The following is a 20,241-nucleotide window of genomic DNA, read 5'->3' on the forward strand; positions in this document are numbered from 1 at the left end:
TAACAAGGAGATGAGGGTATGTGGAGGCGCAAATGAAAACAGGGCTCAACATCTTTCCAGGGGGAGAAATGTGTAATACAGTCAGGGTTGAGAAAGCCATCGTACACCTTGTCCCCTCGCTGGCTGGGGCAGGGGCTCTGGGGTGGACTCAAGCTGACCTCCAGACCGCCGCACTGTCTCAGGCCCCCAGTCGACACCGTGTGGAGGCCAGGCCATGTGTCCACAGGCCTGGGAGCCGGGGCTCCGCAGCCTCTGTCCCCGGCGTGCCATGCGCACCGCCCGCCTCACTCCTGCAGGAGCTTGTGCTTGACCGTGGTGCTCTCGGAGCAGAGGTGGACAAAGAGGGTGCCGGCGGCCGTGCGTGCCCGGAGCTCCCGCAACTCATAGTCATGGGCCCATTCCACGTGGCCCCACTTCTGGATCTGAGGAAAGGACAAGAGATGTTGAGTGAGCAGCTCAGTGCCCAGCTGCTGCAAGCCTGAGCCACACACCACCCTACAGCTGGACTGAGGGCCACAGGCTCCCATCCTGCCAAAACAGGCAACACACCTGGTGGGGAGGCCGGGGGAAGCACACACAGGTGGCCAGAGCAGGCGCCGCCTTCCACAGGGTGTGGATGGTCTAGGAGGGTAAAGTCCAGGCCCAGGGCCAGCAGGCACTCACTGCTAGGCAGGCCAGGCACCGAAACCACGTGCATCTTCCCTGAGGCCCACCTGTGTGCCATCCCTCTCTCACACGTCTTCCCACAAAGAGGCTGGCGCAGGCAACCTATAAGGCCATCCTCTCCTGCGCTGCCTCACCAACTGGGCTGCACGTGGCCCCCACGCAAGTGGGATGAAAAACATCAACCAAGGCCACACTGTCATTTCATCTGTGACTCCTAGGGCAGGGTTGCAGACCTCTCTCCAGACTCTAAGCTACAGGAGAAACCCTAGACACAGTGTGGCTATCCAGATGTCAGTAGAGCTGCACTCCGCCCTGCTGACTCCTCCCTGGCCAGGGCCCAGGAAGCCTGGCCCAGCCGCCTACCTTCTCGGAGAAGAGTCAGCCCGGCCACAGCAGCTCTTGGCACTTCTGGGCTCCTCGTCTCACCTGGACAAGTGTGATTAGCCACCTGAAGAGCACGCTCTCCTTTGAGAGCGCAATCCAGGTCGCTCCCATTTTGTGGCAGATCAAACGTGAAGTTCAGGAAACAACGGCCTGGCTTGGGTCCCACAGTCAAAAGCAGAGCCCAGACAAGAACCAGGTTTCCTGGCTCCCTATCTCTCAGAGCCCGCCCAGCCTCACACCCTCACAGGTTGCCTCTCTACCCCGTAACTGCTTCTAACACTCAGCCTCTTTTGTGATACAGACCCAGTTTTCCCAGGCATTTTTCTGAAGAGGTGACCAGAAGGACTTGAGCAATACTGCCATTATAAAAGGGTTTCATCATGCTAGGAACCAATTTGTAATAGCAATTAACTTTAGGAAGTTGGAGAAATAACAATAGCAAAGGTTGCAAAGACTGTCATAATTCTCAGTTAAACAAATGCAAGCCCTGCTCTGGCCGGTGTGTCCAGTGGTTAGAGCATCATCCTGTGCACGGCAGTATATCAGGTTCGATCCCTGGTCAGGACACGTACGGAAGGCAACCAATTGATGTTCTCTGTCACATCTTTCTCCTTCCGCCTCCTCTAAAATCAGTACACATGTCTTCGGTTGAGAATTTAAAAAAACAATTCAGCCCTGGCCAGTGAGACTCAGTTGGTTGAGCGTCCTCCTGTGCACTGAGGGGTTGCTGGTTCGATTCCTAGTCGGGGCACATGTCCAAGTTGTGGGCTCAATCCTCAGTAGGGGGTGTACAGGAGGCAGCCAATCGATGTTTTGCTTTCTCATCAATGTTTCTCTCCCTCTCCCTACCTTTCTGAAAAAAAAAAAAATTAAAAAGCAAATGACAGCAGAACAGACCCTAATTCTGCGTCACTACATCAGCACCGTGCACAGTAGCAGCTCACGCTGCCCTCCCTGCCACGTAGACGCCCTGTATGGATGTCAGGGCACAAAGGCTGTCTCCAAGAGCAACCACGTGGCTCCCAGCCATTTTAATAGCCCACTTTCAGGTGTGCCAGACCCAAGCGATCTTGATTTGCCACCTGCAGGGTGGGGGGTGAAGGCCTGGACCTGGAGTCACCTGGCTCCAGCATTTTCTGGCTCCTTGGTTTCCTCCTGTGTAAATGGGCATAACAGCAGCCCCCACCTGACCGGGTTGTTTAGAGGAGGAGGTGAGGCAATGAGGGAGAGCTGAGCACGACGCTGGGAAGCAGTGGCAGTGCTCACCGTGATTTTATCATCATCTGTTGCAGTTTGTTATTTACACAAAAGTAATAAAATAGTGGGTGAGCTACCCCCGGCCCCCCAGGTAGTCTGAATCTGGAGGGGGGAGCGGGGACTTGAGGTGCTCGCCTCTGGGCCGCTGCAAACCTCACCTGGTACTCCTCCTCCAGGCGGGACAGCAGCACGGCCTGCTCCACTGTCAGGCGCAGGTCCATCAGGCCCAAGGTCAGCATCACGGACTTGAGTTGGGTCACGACGAACTCAATCCCTTCAGGGACACAAGCCAAGTCAGGACCCAGGACACCTCCACCCGGAAACAGAGCAGTTGTTAGACCTACTCCTGTGAGTCCCTACACCCTAGAGGTGGGGAGACAGGTCACAGGGCACAGGGCTTCTTGACCAGCTCTAGATCCATGCTCCTCCTCTTCCAAGAGGCGAGAGCCCTTCTCTGCTCCTACCTGGGGTGGGCACGTGACTGGAACCATTCCACCCTGCCCCAGTGACTGGTTCACGGATGGGTCAATGAGACTTGAACTTATGAAGAGAAAGCCAACCTTCTCCTGGAAGGGTGTGAGCCTGCTGTCCCCTCAGACTGAGCAAAAAAGTGAGCGTCAGACCCACCCCTAGCGCGCTCCTGTGACTCTCCGGCTATGGACACCCATGCCGATCCCTCCACACCCCCAGGCCTAGGAAATGCCTGCATACCTTGTAGGGCCCACATGTTGTAAGATGCCAGGTGGCTGACGAGCACCTCCCGAGTCCTGGCTGGGATGCTGGGCCCCATTATGCTGGTGGAAGAGCCAATCTCCACGCCATACCTGAAAGGAAAGGCTTTGGTTGCTGTGCACTTCAGCTTTGCCCAGAAGCAAAGCCCTAAACTGCTAAGTAGGTGTGCACCCCTTGAGGGCAAGTGGTGAAGAAGTCAGTCTCGGGGATTCTGGGAGCAACTACCATGGTGGTCAGTGACCTCCTGACCTAGTAATTTCTATCATGAGCAAAGCCAGAGGATCAAGAAACTGCCCTGTCCTGGCAGTGTTGCTCAGTGGTTGAGCACAGACCCATGGACCAGGAGGACATGGTCCGATTCCCAGTCAGGGCACATGCTGGGATTGCGGGCTCAATCCCCAGTGGGGGGCACGCAGGGAGGCAGCCAGTTGATTCTCTCTCATCATTGATGTTTCCGTCTCTCTCTCCCTCTCCCTTCCTCTATCTGAAATCAATAAAATAAAATACATTTTTTAAAAAAGCAATTACCCCGAAAGGAGGCACAGGTAAGCAAGTTGTGCCAGCAGGGAATTCTCTCTGCCTAGGATCTCCATCAAAAGCATGGGCTACCTGCTTTTTAAACTTTTTAAGAAACAATTTTCACATTGAGGTCATAAATTATTTCTTTCAAATATTGTTTTCCTTACAATAATATCTGTGTAGGTCCTATATTATTCAACCACTTTATCAAATATTTATTAAGCCTCTACTATATACAAGGCATTGTTTTTTGTATGGGACATGAGCTGGCTTCAAGAATGATACATTTTCAAGAACAATCATAACTACATAAAATACAGGAAAAACATAATGGAATAAAAGCAATTTAGTACCCATCTGGCACCGTACATACTATTTACAAAATTATTGACTATATTCCCTATGCTAAATTTTATATCCCCATGACTATTTTGTAACTACCAATTTGAGCTTTTTTTTTAAATCCTCACCTGAGAATATTTTTCCATTGCTTTTTAGAGAGAGAGAAAAGGAGGAAGGGGGCATGGGAGGAGAGAGAGAGAAACATGGATGTGAGAGAGACACATCGATTGGTTGCCTGCCACACAAGCCCCAACTGGGCCCGGGGATTGAACCTGCAACCCTTGACCAGGAATCAAATCCACGACCCTTCAGTGCATGGCCAACATTCTAACCACTGAACCACACCAGCCAAGGAGCAATTTTTTGTGCTTCTTAGTCCCTTAATTTTTTTCACCAAGCCTCCAAGCCCCTAACCCTTTGACAACTATCAAAATTTTGTTTGTTTTATTTTGTTGTTTACATTCCACATATAAGTGAAATTATATGGTATGTGTCTTTCTCTGAGCACATATCCTGTAAGTCCATCCATGTTGTCGTAAATGGTAAGATTTCATTCTTTTTTATGGCTAGTATTTCACTGTATATATGTACCATATCTTCTTTATCCATTTGTCTATTAGCTATTGTAAATACTTCAATGAACATACAGATGCATATGTTTTGGGGTTTCTTCAAATAAATACCCAGAAGTGGAATTGCTGAGTCTTTCTCTGTCTCTTGTTGTAGCCTTTGTTTTAAAGTCTATTTTGTCTGGTATAAGTATTGCTATTCTAGCTTTTGTTTCCATTGTCATGAATAACTTTCCCATCCCTTTATTGCAGTCTGTATGTATCTTTCTATCTGAAGTGAGTCTCTTGTAGATAGCATATATATGAGTTTGCTTTCATATCCATTCAGGCACTCTGTCTTTTGATTGGATTATTGAATCCATTTGCATTTAAAGTAATTGTTGATAGATATGTATTTATTGCCATTTTATTATTCATATTCTTGATTTTTTTTTTCTTCTTAAAGAAGATCCTTTAACATTACTTGTAATTTTGGTTTGGTGGTGATAAACTCCTTTAGCTTTTTTCTTATCTGGGAAGCTCTTTACCTGAATTTCAATTCTAAATGAGAGCTTTGCTGGGTAATTTTGGTTGTAGGTCCTTGCTTTTCATCACTTTGAATATTTCATGCCAATCCCTTCAGGCCTGCTAAGTTTTTGTTGAGAAATCAACTGAAAGTCTTAAGGGAACTCCCTTGTAGGTAACTGTTTTTCTCTTGCTGCTTTTAAGATTCTTTGTCTTTAACCTTTGGCATTTTAATTATCGTGTCTTCGTGTGGGTCTCCTTGGATTCATCTTGTTTGGGACTCTGTGCTTCCTGGACTTGTGTATCTTTTTCTTTCACCAAGTTAGGTGAAACTGTCATTTTTTAAAACAGGTTTTCAATTCCTTTCTCTCTTCTCCTTCTGGCACCCTCATGAAGTGAATGTTGGTACGTTTGATGTTGACTCAGAAGCCCCTTAAACTATCCTCATTTTTTTGGTATTCATTTTTCTTTTTGCTGTTCTAATTGGGTATTTTCTGCTACCTTATGTTTCAAATCACTGATTCAATCCTCTGCTTCATCTACTGTACTGTTGATTCCTTCTAGTGTATTCCTCATTTCAGTTATGTAATTCTTCATTTCTGACTGGTCCTTTTTTATATTTTCTATCTCTCTGTTGAAGTTCTCACTGAGAACTGCTTTCACAGCTGCTACCCTAGTGCTGGAGTTCAGAGCTAATAAGTCTGTGCACAGACCCTTTAAGAGGAACACCTGGGACTCCAACAACCTTTCCTCATTCACCCATAATTCCCGCTGGTTTTCACAGCTAGAGGTTATGGGGGCTTCTCTTCCAGGCACTGGAACCATGGACTGGGAAGCATGGTGTAGGATTGGGACCCCTCTCTCTTGAGGGGGGACCTCCACAGCTGAGATATCCCTCCTGATTTTTAACCACCACACGTGGGTGTGGGACCTGCCTGTTCTGCATCTCCACCCGTCCTACCAGTCTCATGTGGCTTCTTCTGTATATCCTTAGTTATGGGACATCTGTTCAGCTAAATATCAGGTAGTTCTCAACAATGATTGTTCTTTAGTTTAGTTTTAATTTTGATGTGGTCATGGGAAGATGCAAGTACCACATTTACCTACTCTGCCATTTGAGCGGAAGCGTATTTTCTTTCATATATCACTGATTTTTCCCATTGGTTTAGAAATATTCTTTCTGAAATTTCTAACAGTACCAATGGAACATAGCAAATGGCCCAGTTTTTCTGTAAATTTTTTATTTTTATTTTTTATTTTTTAAATATATTTTATTGATTTTTTACAGAGAGGAAGGGAGAGGAATAGAGAGTTGGAAACATCGATGAGAGAGAGACATCGATCAGCTGCCTCCTGCACACCCTCTACTGGGGATGTGCCCACAACCAAGGTACATGCCCTTGACCGGAATCGAACCTGGGACCCTTGAGTCCACAGGCCGAAGCTCTATCCACTGAGCCAAATTGGTTAGGGCTTTCTGTAAATTATTAACAAGAAATCTCAACTGCCACAAAAAGCTAACAATTTTGTATTGTAACAAAGATCTCCAGGTACCTAAATATTGTTGTATTTCATTAGACACAAAAGTGACATTGTATCCTCATAGTTCTTACACAGCACTATATTTGTTACATTTTACTTGATCCTTTAATACACTCTCTATGCCTTTTACTATAGAATCCAAGGATGCCTGGCACATAGTGGGCACTCAAAAAATGTGTACAAATAACACAGACTGACTGACAGACATCACTTTTGTGGGGGAAAAAAGCTATGCCAAAAACTACTCCACATAAGCTTACAAAATATTGTGGGGTCAAGACAGTAGCCCTTACCTTTTCTCAGCCCATTCTAGGATTGGGTCCCACTCGTTCTTTTGAAGTTCCACTAATGTCTCTGGCTCTTCCACCCTGTAGCTAATTCATTGCAAAAATCACCTTCATTAATAAAAAAGTACAATTCCTTCATTCAGTGACAGACAACAAAAACACAAAAAGCAACAGCAAAAAGAACTTCACCCCTGCCCCACAAATCTTTCCCCTAAAGCAGTGGTTCTCAAAGTGAGGTCTTAGGGCCAGTAGCAGACCATCTGGGAATTTAAGAGCAAATTCTCAGGCCCCACCTCATACCTACAGAAAACAGAACCTCTGCAGGTGTTTTAGCAAACCCTCTAGGGCAGCAGTTCTCAACCTGTGGGTCACGACTCCTTTGGCGGTCGAACGACCCTTTCACAGGGGTTGCCTAAGACCATCCTGCATATCAAATATTTACATTACGATTCATAACAGTAGCAACATTACAGTTATGAAGTAGCAACAAAAATAATTTTATGGTTGGGTCACAACATGAGGAACTGTATTTAAAGGGCCAGAAGGTTGAGAACCACTGCCTAGGGGTTCTAATGTGAGCCTGAGTTTCAGAACCACTGTCCTCAATGTCCCTAATTATGTGATGGGTCAAGGCTGGCAGCACTATGTCAGTACCATTCTAAACAGTACTACTGTACCCTCAGATCCACGCAGTCCTAGGATGCTGACCGTGAATGCTACAGGGAACTGTCACTGCCTCCCTACCTACCTGCACCCCTTCCAAGAGAGTGTGTTCCTGGCCACAGACCAAGCTGCCTATTTGGACTTCATGAGCCCACTTGCCTCCTGGCTACAGATGCAGCTGCTGCCACGGAGGCCTGACACCACTTGATGCCAGGCTATACTACTTGTTTTGAATAAGAGGCACAGAGATGGAGTCAGCTGAGGGGAGCTTAGCTGCAAGGCTTCATGAGACAGGAACCCAAGTGGGCACTGTGGAAACCAGTCTGGTGTGAGCGGAGGGGAGCAGAGAGATCATGAGAGTGCAAGCAAAGCTGGGCTGCTGAGGAGCAGACAGGTGTGCTGACTCTCCCCCCAGGCAGAGGGAGGAACTCCGGTAGCCAATCTTCCAGCTCCATACCAGGTGACCAACTGTCCTTCATTTCCTATCAGGACCCCTGTATGGTTTTTAAGAAAACCCTTTTAAGTTGAATGGCTTTCTGTTCCCTGCAATCAGATGGCCCCTAACACATATGGGGACTTTCTGACTAGCAACTCAAAGCTGGCACTGCTGGCCGCCTCTCCAGGAGGCGCTCCCCCTCAGCCCCACTGCTGACTTCACTGCCATCTGTGAGAACTCAGCCAGCGGGCACAGTGCAGCTCGGCCGCTTCAGCGCTGCTTCACCTTCCCTCAGCATCACCAACCAATTAGCTACAGAACATAGAGAAGGAACTCCTTCGGCCTGATGCCTTCAACTGGGACATAGTTCTTTCCTTGCCTTCCGACTCCGACTAAAAATTGGCTCATTCCATTCTCAAGCCTGCTGGCAGCTTTCATGGGTATCCAGTTCACCCAGGCTCCAGAGTCCTGTGAGTCATTGTTTATAATAAACCTGTGTGCGTGAGCGCGAGTGCGTGTGTGCGTGTGTGTGTGTGTGTGTGTGTGTGTGTGTAGGTATATACATTTTTTAGGCCTTTAGACCCGGACTGAATTATGCCACCAGCTTTAATTCTCTAGCTTGCAGGTTGTGAGGCTGCTTGGCCTCTAAAATTGAGTTAATCAATTCATATATATATATATATATATATATATATATATATATACAGGATGGGAAAATTTAGAAGTGGAGGAAGCTAGCTCCTGAATATCAACATCTGGCCATCCTGTGTCCAGGCTGACAAGTAGTGAATGGTAAGGATGCCGACGTGAGATTGTGCTGGTAGGCAGAAGCCTAGGGTCAGAGGCCCTGCTGGGGATTGGCAAGTGACCCTTGGTCCTGGAGCCTACAAGAGCTGCATACACCACCACCCCTCCCCTCCTTCCCCCACCCGCCGCTCCAGCCGAGGGATGGCTGGTGGGCTGTGGGAGAGCTGTGCCCAGGCTCCGACACTGCCGCAGCCAGGAGCTCCCCTTCCTCGGGGTTTGCAGAGCAGCTGAGTGCTGATGTCAACTAGCTTGCTCTCCCTGCCCAGTGAGGTAAAGGAAAAGGGCCTGCCTCTTCTTCTACTGATAACTGGGTAAATGAAGCAAAACAGCCCAAGGAACTCACTAGGTCCAAGAGGAACGCTCATCTAAACATCAATTACCAGATGGTATCGGTGTCCAGAAACTTCACAGCTGCCCGGATCAGCTGGTCCTTGTTTCGTTGCGTTGGGTTGTCTAAAGACGTGTTGCACAATGTGGTCTGAATCAAAAGGCAGAGAGCCCTGTCACCACCCACTGGGCCCAGGCAAAGCACTGCATTCCCGAGGACACCGTGTTCAACCACAGCATCACACAGAACCAGCCAGCGACACCCAGCAAGGAGCAGTGCCAAGCCAAAACCTTCGACCCAAAGCCTCAGCTGCAGCACATCTAGTGAGAGCTTGCTACAGCCAGGTTCCGTGCCAGCAGAGCGCTGTGTGATAGCTCATGGGACTCACAGAATGTTCACAGAGGCCCTAGGATTAGTGCACTTCCCAAGGTCTCATACTCTTTTCTACCAGACTCTGCTGCATTCAATTGAATCCTCACAACAACCCTTTGGTAGGTACCATTATACCCACTTCAGAGATGTGGAAATGGAGTCCCAGAGAGGTCAAATTCAGTACATAAGACACATAAGTATTACTAGAATTCAAATCTGACTGAAAAACGTACCAGCTGGCTCCATTCACACCTCAGGAAGCAGGGGAACAACTCAGCCAAACCAGAACAGGATTATTTTCCAGACTGGCCCTGTCGACAGCAGGCTGCTTAGGTACTCTACCATTAACTTGTAGCCCCATCACCCTATGTCATCCGACAGTCAAAGGAGCAGCCAGCACGCAGCAGGCTGTGAAGGTGTTGAGGAAGCGTGCTGGTATGCAGGCCGAGCCCGTGGGGGCAGGATGATAGCACCAACTCCAGTGTGGACTGCAAGCTCTCTCTGTAGGTGCCAGGGACCACACCCAGGCCTTTCCATGGGTCAGCTCACCCATCTGACCACTACGCCATGAGTGGGTACTGTTATCACCCGCCTCTCCCAGATGGCGAACAATGGGGCTGAAAAGGGGCAGTAACTTGCCCAAGGTTAGTTTGGAAGCTGCAGGGCCTGAGCCCAGTCTAGCTGACCTTTCCTCACTGCTCTAGTGCCTCCGTGAGCCACCCTGTGTGAATGGCGGCTGCTCCATGGGGGTTCCTCACCTCACCCACCTGCCCCTTGGGTTCTTGAACCCAAACCAATACTGACTGCCAACGTAACTTCACAACACTAGTCAGACAGACATGGGCCTGCCCGTCTGTGCTACCCACAGTGCAAACATTACACACTGTGCTGCTGACGGAACAAAGCCCAGCTGCATGACAGAAAGTAAGACAGCTGGGCAGTTAGCGGGGCACATCTGCCTGAGCCCAGAGGAGCGGCCCGCCAGCCAGCACAGCGCTCTGAGCAGGAAGTGCAGGTGGCCAGGCCACGGGGGGGAATGTTTGGCACATCCGAGGGGGCAAGTGATGCTGCAGGCTTTTTTGCATCCCCAAGGGCTTTACTGCAATTTGGGTAGGAGTCTCCCAAGTTTTGCCAGGTGCCTAGAAAGCCAACAGCAGGCATCGGAGTATAGGTGTGTGAACTTGTTACCAGATGCATGGTGTAGAACTTGATGGTGTCCTGCTGGGAGTCCCACTCAGTGGCCACTGCGATGGCCAGGGCCTCACTGGGGACAGTAAAGAGCTTGGCTTGGGGAGTTTTCAGCTTCCTGTGGTCCAGGTTTATCTCAAAGCCGCCTTGAAAGATCAAATGAAAACCTCTCAGGGACTGTTAAGTGGAATCAAGTGACCATTCTATATTTAGCTACTTGAACTGATGCAGACAAAGACAACCCCGAGTCCCTCGGTGGAGGGCTTACAGAAACATATCCGACAAAAGTGCGAAGGGTCATCTCAACCACCCAACTGGCTGGAGATGAAAAATGTTTCTACCCATCCACGGGGGGGGGGGGGGGGGGGGGGGGGGGCGCAGTCAAAATTTCAGACACTCACCTTCACCCTGTGTGATGGTGACATTCTGATAGAATCTCTTCCTTTCTGTGAGAAAGATTTTTCAAAAAGGCAGTTATAATCATGTCGAGAAAGCTCAGGAAGCAACAAGACCAGCTTGCTAATGCTGACTGATTGGCTTGATTGTCATATCACTAGTCAAGGTCTGCCGCATAATCAACAGCTTCTGATTAAAGCTGGTGGTTCACTCTCCAGGGAGAAGGGAGGAACGGGACAACTGGTCAAGCTCCCGGCAGCCCAGGGATAGTCTGATCACGCAGTATCATGAGCCTGCAAGACAGTATGACCCGGAAGACTTTTCCAGCACCTTCTGCTCTAACTTCTAAGCATGTTCCTCCCACACCATCCCCACTAGTGCTGGCCCGTGCCAGCACAATGTGCCCAAATCTAAAGATGGTGCCTGAGTGTGATAAAGCCAGAGACCCATTCAAGGCAGGAGTGGAAAGCCAGGGTGAACGTGATGTGCGTATGCATGCCTGTGATGCACAAGCAGTAAGCAGAGATCCCAGGAGCATTTCCCATCCCCTATACTAATTAATTAACCTAATTAACCAGCTTTGCCTGTGTATTCAACAGGAACTCCAAACATTTCCTTTAGGAAGGAAAAATCTGTGTCCTGTTCTTCTGAAAATAACTTGAATAAAATCTTACATGAAAATATAAACACATTCTCCTCTTTCACCTGGGGGGATTAAAAACCAAGAGTACTGCCTCAGGAATTATGCAGATTCCTTCAATTAATAAAGAACAAATAGGTCACATTTTGGAAATTATAAACCATAACCCAGTCCTTACCATCTGTGATAAACAAAATCAATCATTCATTCATTCATTCATTCATGTGTCTGTTCTTTCACATATTCATCAGGTACCTAAAGCCTTCAGAGTCTGACTAAAGTCAGTTATTGAAAATGATGATGTAGCACGTGAAGGAAAAGGAGATTCATTAGTTTTTAAAGCTTTCTGAGTTCTTTTAATTCTTAAAAAATGTATTTTTATTGATTTCAGAGAGGAAGGGAAAGAGAGAGACAGAAACATCAATGATGAGAGAGAACCATCTATCGGCCACCTCCTGCAGCCCCCTACTAGGGTTGGAGCCCACAACCCAGGCATGTGCCCTGACCGGAAATTGAACCATGACCTCCTGGTTCATAGATTGACGCTCAACCACCAAGCCACACTGGTCAAGCTCAGTTGAAGTTTTATTAATTCAAATAGACTATGAAAACAAAACTTGGTTTATGTAGCAAGGAATGAAAAGAGAGTATCTGGTCTTACTACAAACATTATATTTTTATGTTTTGCACAACATATTTTTTTTTCATGAATCTCACTTGCTATCATTAATGCTTACACATGGAAATTATATTCCCATGGTTGCACTTACTAAAATAAGACCCAAACTGGTTTCCCACAAAATATATTTATGCCACCAGGTACTCTTCTAGGTACTTTGGATAAAACAGTGAATGAAACAAAAATCCATGTCTTCATAGAGTTCAAATTTTCTTTTTAAAGTGATCAGATCTGACAACCGAGATGATGCTACATTATTATAGCACAATTTACCATCTTCATCTGAATTATAATACTGAGTCTCTCACACAGCTGACACCAACAGCGGAGGCTTACCCCCACCCTGCTGCGCTTACATTTCCTTACTGTACAGGCTGCCAGTCACACTCAGATGGCAGGTGCGAGCGTCTGGAGGCTCCTTGTGTGTGCCTGGAGGTCTGGATCAAGGCATCCAGATGACAGCCAGGATGCTCTCCAATGTCTGGGCTGGGCAGCATGTCTACAGCCAGGCCAAGCAGGAAGTGGGAAGAGCTTTGAAGGCTCTGACTCATCACTGGGGTGTGGGTGGGGATCCTCCCCTGAGCAGGAAGTGTCAACGGAGAGCATTCTAGCACACTGCACCACACAGCCCTGGGAAATGGGTCCAGGAGACCCGGGGGCCAAGGAATGGACTCTTGACAGCACAGGCTGCAGCATCCAAAGATAGCCAGGACAGCAGGGTTTCTTTCCCACGAGGGAAGTCTCTTGTTTTGTTGTTTTTTTTCCTGCTTTGCAAGCCAGGCCTTAGCTCCTCTGCCCTGGCCAGGCCCACTTCTTTATCTGTTAAGAGGAAGAAAAAACTGGAAGGGAGTGGGATGGATGCAGGGCCAAGGAAGGGGCAACCAAAATTGCTCAAAACAGGAGAAAACCAAGAGATAACAACTGGCAAAAGGAGCTCAAAGGCTGCTGGGCTCATGTGCGGACGTTTAGACAGGTGTTCTCCTGAATGGAGCAGGCTTGGAAGTTTTGAAATAAACTTTGGTGAGTATGAATCCCTTTCTAGGAAGTGTGATAAGTCCTGGCAATAGGACTCAAAGTTCACCCCACCCTAGAGGGACTAACTCTCCTGCAGGAAGACAGACACTAAACCAGCCAAACAATAAAGGGACATGATGGCCAAAGTCAAGGAACAGAGACACACGTTGGGGGAGCTCCGTCCCCTTGTGGGCTAAAGGAAGAGCTCCCAGCAGTCAGCTCCATCTGGGACCTGCAGAGGAAGGCGTTAGTCCATCTGCATTGATGGATTCATTTTTGGAGGGTGTGTATGAAAGAGTTTCCAGGAAAGGAAACAGCTTACACAAAAGTCTGGGGCCTCAAGAGAGCACAGAGTTCTGAGGAACTAGAAAGAGGGTCAGGAGAAGACTGTAGCTATCCAGCAGATGCCCAGAGGGGGTAGGTTACAGTAAGGAGGACAGAGGGAGTCAGGTATGGAGTTCTCATAGGCAAATATGATCTGGAAAATTCACTGGCGGGAGTCATGCTCCCCAACAATGACAGAAGATGAAGGTTCTTCACCTGGGCTCTCAAAGGTCTTGGGTCACATAAGAGGAAGAAAAAACTGGAAGGGGTCTTGTCACAGCTGGAGGAGACAATGGGAGGGTGATAGCTCAAGGGCACATAAGACATCACGAAGCCCTGAGAAGCCTATGAGCCTCCCGAGTCTCATGAATACAGGGCCAGCCGACAGCAACAGGAGCACCACCTTTAAAGGTGCAGAAACAGCCTAACCTTGCAGGAGCACATAGAACTTGGGTCTCTTTTGAGTATGAATCACTCCCTTTACAGAACATCTGTTTTTGTGGCAAAAAACACACCCAGTGGCTTTTAAGAGACAATTTTGTGGACTATGTAGATACAAAGAAATGGGTATGTAAAGAAGTGTTGACTTTAAAAAGCTGACCACAAGAAAACAGGCTATACAAGCAGAGAGAAGTTAATAAGAAAACATGCTCCTGTGAAGAGTGCTGAATTGGAAATTAATGTCCATTGGGTCCCAGTTCCTGTGAAGTTGCTTCACTCCATATAAAAAAACGGGCTATTTTCTGTGTCACTTGCCCCTACACTGCTCCTCCTGTCCTAGGCTTCATGGACCAGTAAATGATCTTTCTATCAGCCCCAATTACCGCGCTGGCCTTTGCTTTGTAAGGACTCAAAACCTCAGAACTACAACTCCCGCTGTGCACCAAGAATCTTTTTAAACAGTGCCATCTGGCGGGGCTTAAGCCTTAAAACTGAAATTCTCTCTAGGGATATGCCTCCATTCACAATGGAAGGAGAGGGGGCTCTGATCTGACCAACTGTTTCTGGTATCAAAATTTTTCAGGCCAACAATATAAAGAACTCTTACAACTCAACAATAAAAAGACAAATAACCCAATTAAAAATGGTCAAAGGATCTGAATAGATATTTCTCCAAAGAAAATATACAAATGCCCAATAAGCACATAAAAATAGGCTCAACATCATTCACCACCAGGGAAATGCAAATCAAAACCAGGATGGCTATAATAAAAAAGGCAGATAATAACAAGTGCTGCGAGGATGTGGAGAATTGGGACTTTCATGCACTGCTGGTGGAAATATAAAATGGTGCAGCCACCTTGGAAAGCAGTGTGTTAGTTCCTCAAAAGGTGAAACGGTTACCATTTGACCCAAAAATTGTACTTTTGGATATATGAGGGATGGAAACATATGCCCATATAAAAACTTGTACAAGAATGTTTATAGCAACATTATGCAAGACAGTCAAAAGATGGAAACAACTCAAATGTTCCTCGATAGATGAATGGATAAATAAGATGGAATATTATTCAGCAATGAAAAAGAACAGAGTACTGATACATGCTTCAACTTAGATAAACCTTGAAAACATTCTAAGTGGGGGGAAAAAGCCAGTCAAAAAAGACCACACTCCATTTATATAAAATGTTCAAAATAGGGAAACCTATAGAAACAGAAACTAGTGGCTGCCTACAGCTGGAGGAGACAATGGGAGGGTGACAGCGGAAGGGCACAGGATTTCTTTTTGAGATAATAAAAATGTTCTAGAATTGACTGTGGTGATGGTTGCATAATTCTGTGACTATACTAAAAACGATGTAATTGTACACTTTAAATAAGTGAAGAATAGCTGAATTATACCTCACTAAATCTATTATAAAATTCTTCAGGCCGAATGTATCTGCCATAGCAATTAATGTAAATGGGCTAAATGACTAAACACACTTTTTCCAAATTGTTGTAGCATCTAGAGCAGAGGCTGGCAATTTTTTTTCTGTAATGAGCTAAATAGTAAATATTTTAGACTTTGCAGGCCATTCAGTCTGTTGTAACTACTCAACTCTGCTACTGTAGTGAAAGTAGCCCCAGACAATATGTAAATGAAAGTGTAGCTGTGTGCCAATAAATCTTTAATACGAAAACAGGTGGCAGGCTGGATGCCTTATCTTCAGATTCTCCCTCAATCTACCACAACCATGAGAAAGATGCCTCTGAGGTGGTAGACTCTGAGGAGCTAAATGACTTGTCCAGGTGACAGAAAACCTGCAGACGGAGCAGACAAGACTTCTAACCTTGACTTCACTGGGCGTTTGCACAGCCACACATGCTGCCTCTCTAGAACACCTTCCCTTCCATGCAGCTGGTACAGCCTCACACAGGTCTCCTTATTGCAGCATCTCCTCTAACACCCAAGCCACCCTTGCTTAACCCCCTCTTTCCTTCTGACCAACTTCAATGACATGGCCATTCCTAAGAGGCCAAGGTCAATCTACCTGCCAGTTGAAATCTTCATCAAGGCCCCTTTTGGATTTAACCTTCTGCCATTCCAAAGACTCTCAGAATCTCACCACTGGCAAAGTCTCTGTAGATCACTCATAGGCCTGGTTCACATATCTCCCTCCCACTGTGCTTTATTAGCTCTTTCATTCATATTTCCTTCCACAGTTGACTACCTACCATGTGCCAAGTACTTCCAAGAGCCCAAACTAGTAAATCTGCAGTAGAAAGGAAACGGAGCCCTGGCTGGGTGGCTTAGTTGGTTAGTGTCGTCCCAATATGCCAAGGTTGTGGGTTCAGTCCCTGGCCAGGGCACATACAAGAATCAACCAATGAATGCATAAATAAGTGGAAACAAATTGATGTCTCTCTCTCTCTCTCAGTCCCTGGCCAGGGCACATACAAGAATCAACCAATGAATGCATAAATAAGTGGAAACAAATTGATGTCTCTCTCTCTCTCTCTCTCTCTCTCTCTCACACACACACACAAATCAATTGGAAAAAAAATTCTCTAAAAAATAATAATAATAAAGGAAAAGGAGATGGCAGAAAAGGAGATGGCAGATGAAGTACCACCATAATGGGAAGTGGCATCCACTAACCTCAATTAACCCTCACCTCACCTTCCATTTTCCTCTACACACTCACACAGACATTCCAAATGTGTGGGGTTTTCCCACCAACCAACTCTGCAACACCACCTGGGAGTCCTACAGTTCAATTAAGTTCCGACACTATCCACTTGGGAGTTAGTATCGATCCTACATGTTAATGGTTGAATTCCACAAGACTGCCCACCCCACCCGACCCCTTCAGATTCCTGTGCTTCTGACCAAGCCAACCGGCTATAAATTGGAGGTTCCAATGATGCCTCCTCAGGTTTGATTAAATGCTAGAACAGCTCACAAAGTTCAGGAAAACATTTCACTTACCAGATTAAAGATTTACTATAAAAGGATATGACTCAGGAATGGCCAGATGGAAGAAATGCGTAAGGGAAGGTACCTGGGAAGGGGTGAGGAGCTTCCAAGCCCTTTCTGGACATGCCACGCTCCCGGCATCTCTGCATGTTCACCACCCCAGAAGCTCTCCGAACCTCTCAGAACCCATCGCTCGGGGATTTTAGGGAAGCTTCATTAAGTAGGCATACAGGCCATTAATGATCAAGTCAATCTCTAGCCCCTCTTCCTTCCTGGAGGTCAGAGGATAGGGCTGAAAGTTCAACCTTCTTAGCACATGGTTGGTTCCCATGGCAACCAGTCCCCATCCTTAGGGATTTCCTAAAGGTCAACCTCACTGACATCAGCTCGGGTGTGGCTGACAGACACTTCCTGTCATCTTTTCTCACTCTGGAGCTTCCTTTGAGGACAAAAGACCCAACGGATTTTTAGCAAAAGATCCCTCTCTTGGCTTTTAAGGAGCTGTGTGCCAGGAACTATAGACATCCTTTCTTATTATAAGGTCACAATGATCACAGATGCCCTTCCTTCTTCCTCTTCATGGCCTACCTCCATACCCTTCACCTGGGCCCTGAAAGGTGACACCTCAGCTCCCAGCTGCATCCGACATTTGTATAAAGTTATGGAGCTAAAAGAAGGACCCTCAGAGGCAACCGAGTCCTTCGACTCACATAAGAAAATGAGGCCAAAGACCACACAGCACCAGCCGGCTTGCGCCCTGCCCAGCCACGTGCTGCAGCCTTCGCCTTCGGAAGTGCAGCGTCACAGCAAGGCCCTCGCCCCCACGGCCCGCCCTTTCCCTCCCGCACCAGCTCCTACTCACCTACCAACTCTGGGGTCACAGGTTCTTTCAAAGCCCAAGGCCCTTTCTAGACACCCCAGGGCGGGAGTAGGAGCTCTGTGTCCGCACCGCTTCCCGCACCTCCCTCACCACAGGGCCTACAAGCTTCCACTTAACGCGGCTGCGATCAGCTGCACGTGACAACTGAGGTCTGCCTCGAGGCTCGCTGGGCCTCCTGCCCTCGGCGCAGAAAACCTAACCGCATGCAGGAGAGCCACTCTCTTCGCTCACCCCTGAAGCCCCTCCGCAGAAGCAGGGAGAGCCACTGCCTTCCAGGCCTCAGCAGTCAGAGTGCAGGGGCCCGAGGTCGCAGCGCCGCCTCGGCAGAGGGGGCAGGGCTGGGCGGGCAGGGAGCGCCCTCCGGCTCGGCCTCCGCTGACCTGCGGCTGCTGTGACCTTGGGGCGGTCCTGACGCAGCACCCAACTCCCCGTTTCCGTCTGGAAACCGGGATAGCTCTGCTTCCCTAGTCGAGAAGAGAGCACACACTTCCGGAAACACCGCACTGCCCCAGGCCAACTCCTGGCTCCTGCCCTGAAGGGACGTGAGCGATGCGCACCCTCGGGGTCCCGGCCCTCGTCTGGGGCCCTCGCGGTCTAACAGGGCCGACGGCCCAGGACCCCCGCGAGCCTGAGCCCTGCCTCGGGGGCCCCGCCCGGCACGTCAGAGCCTCTCAGCCCACCTGCGCCCGCTCGGCCCCTGGCCAAAGCGGGACGTGCCCTGGCCTCCCTTACCCGCCGGGGGAGCGTAGGCCCGGAATGGGAACGGGACGTTTGCCCCCTTCCCCACGGAGGCCGTGGGACCACCGGAGGGTCGGTTCAGGAGACGGCGCCACCCATCCCGCAGGCAGAGGCTGCTCCTCCACATCGCGCCGGAGCGCATGGGGGCACAACTGGTGCGAAACCTGAGAGCAGGAAACAGAGCGAAAGGATCCGCAAGCTGCACGCTCTGGCTGTTCGGAAACCTCCCTCCGCCTCCTCAGAGCCCTCAGACTCCCGTGGACGCCGCCATCTTCCGCAGGTCGCGGGCGCCGCGCCGTCACTCCCGAGCGCCTGCCGCGCACGCCCGCAGTCAATCAGCAGCACGAAAGCACCTTGCCCCACCCCCCTCGAGCCGCGCTCTGGAAGAAGACTCCAAGTCCCAGAGGGCGCCTCGCACACCGCATCACGTGTTCTCTTTGCTCACCAATGGGTGGAAGCACCGCCTCAGCCTGCTCCCGCCCCCCAGGCGCTACCGGGCCAATCGGGAGGGGTAGTGTGTTTGTGTGTGTGTGAGAGTGTGTGAGTGAGTGAGTGAGTGTGTGTGTGTGAGTGAGTGTGTATGTACGGGCGCGCGCACGAGCGCGCGCGCAAGTGGGGAAGGGGACTCAACTCCAGACCGGCGGGCCCCGCTCACAGGTCCCGGGGTCCCGGTGGCGGTCGGAGCGGTTGGTCCGCAGGCCGCGGGCGGGTGGTGAGCCGCTCCCGCCCCAAGCCAGCGCGTGCGCGCCGGCCCCTCCCTCCCCACGACCTCCTCGGCTCCCGCGCGGCGGCGGCGGTTCCTCTCCCCTCCCCCAGCCCTGGTTCCGGGGGACCCCGCGATGCCGGTCCGCACTGAGTGTCCCCCGCCGGCCGGTGCCTCGGTCGCCTCCGCGGCCTCGCTCATCCCTCCGCCGCCCATCAACACGCAGCAGCCCGGCGTGGCCACCAGCCTGCTCTACAGCGGCTCCAAGTTCCGCGGCCACCAGAAGAGCAAGGGGAACTCGTACGACGTAGAGGTGGTGCTGCAAGTGAGCGCCGGCCGGCGGGCGGGCCCGAGGGCCTCCTCGCGGCGCTCACAGGCCGAGCCTGCCCGGCTCCTCGCCTCGAGCCCGCCGCCGGGACCATGTCCTCATAGCCGGGCCTCATGCAATATCTCTTCACCCAGAAATTCCCATCCCGCACCTCGCATTGACCCAGCACGACCTGTCCCTCACCGATGCCTGATATTTGGACTTCCGTGAGCACCTACCCTACAAAAAAATTCTCAAAGTCAAGTGCTGCACTAAATAGAAACTGGGATTAAGTCTGGAAGACAGCTTTACTCTCGAAATACAAAAGAGGTGCATGTATGTGAGATTCACAGTTCTCAGCTATGTAGTGCCATAGAAGCGTGTCACCATCACTTGTCAGATGTGTTGCTAGTGATCTGATGCCTATCATGAGTTGAAGTACTGACATTTTGTGAATGAATTCACTTTAAATTAACACTGAGAAATAGACATCGTCGGTTATGCCCTATGAGTATATCGCATCGAATCACTGCAATACCCGGAGATGCTTTATGGATTTTGAGA

General features: G+C 49.1%; 2 protein-coding genes across 6 annotated transcripts in view; one reads left to right on the forward strand and one right to left on the reverse strand.

Moving 5' to 3' along the window:
• Positions 1-53: 53 nt before the first annotated feature.
• ATPAF2 (ATP synthase mitochondrial F1 complex assembly factor 2) lies at positions 54-18,825 on the reverse strand. 4 transcript variants are annotated; one of them, XM_006103839.3, is made up of 8 exons: positions 18,662-18,825; positions 10,998-11,042; positions 10,597-10,742; positions 9,089-9,186; positions 6,809-6,889; positions 3,019-3,131; positions 2,466-2,581; positions 54-422 (listed from the first exon to the last, which is right to left on the reverse strand). In XM_006103839.3, exons 1-8 carry the CDS (start codon positions 18,807-18,809, stop codon positions 285-287), a joined length of 885 nt encoding a protein of 294 aa, XP_006103901.1. In that variant the 5' UTR covers positions 18,810-18,825; the 3' UTR covers positions 54-284. The 4 variants fall into 4 exon arrangements, with proteins under 4 accessions (XP_006103901.1, XP_023600841.1, XP_006103902.1 ...); XM_023745073.1 differs by having other exon boundaries at positions 2,466-2,617; XM_006103840.3 differs by lacking the exon at positions 6,809-6,889.
• Positions 18,826-19,181: 356 nt separating this feature from the next.
• The window catches only part of GID4 (GID complex subunit 4 homolog), a 22,881-nt gene continuing 21,821 nt past the window's right edge, over positions 19,182-20,241 (forward strand). For both annotated transcript variants that reach the window (XR_001345611.2, XM_006103841.3), the window contains exon 1: positions 19,182-19,695. Coding sequence is in view for 1 of the 2 variants with exons in the window: in XM_006103841.3 (XP_006103903.1) it covers positions 19,507-19,695 (189 nt within the window). In the remaining variant the exon portion in view is untranslated. The remainder of the gene's footprint in view (positions 19,696-20,241) is intronic.

The sequence above is a fragment of the Myotis lucifugus genome, unplaced genomic scaffold, assembly GCF_000147115.1.
Source record: "Myotis lucifugus unplaced genomic scaffold, Myoluc2.0 scaffold_513, whole genome shotgun sequence".
Classification (NCBI taxonomy): Eukaryota; Metazoa; Chordata; class Mammalia; order Chiroptera; family Vespertilionidae; genus Myotis; species Myotis lucifugus.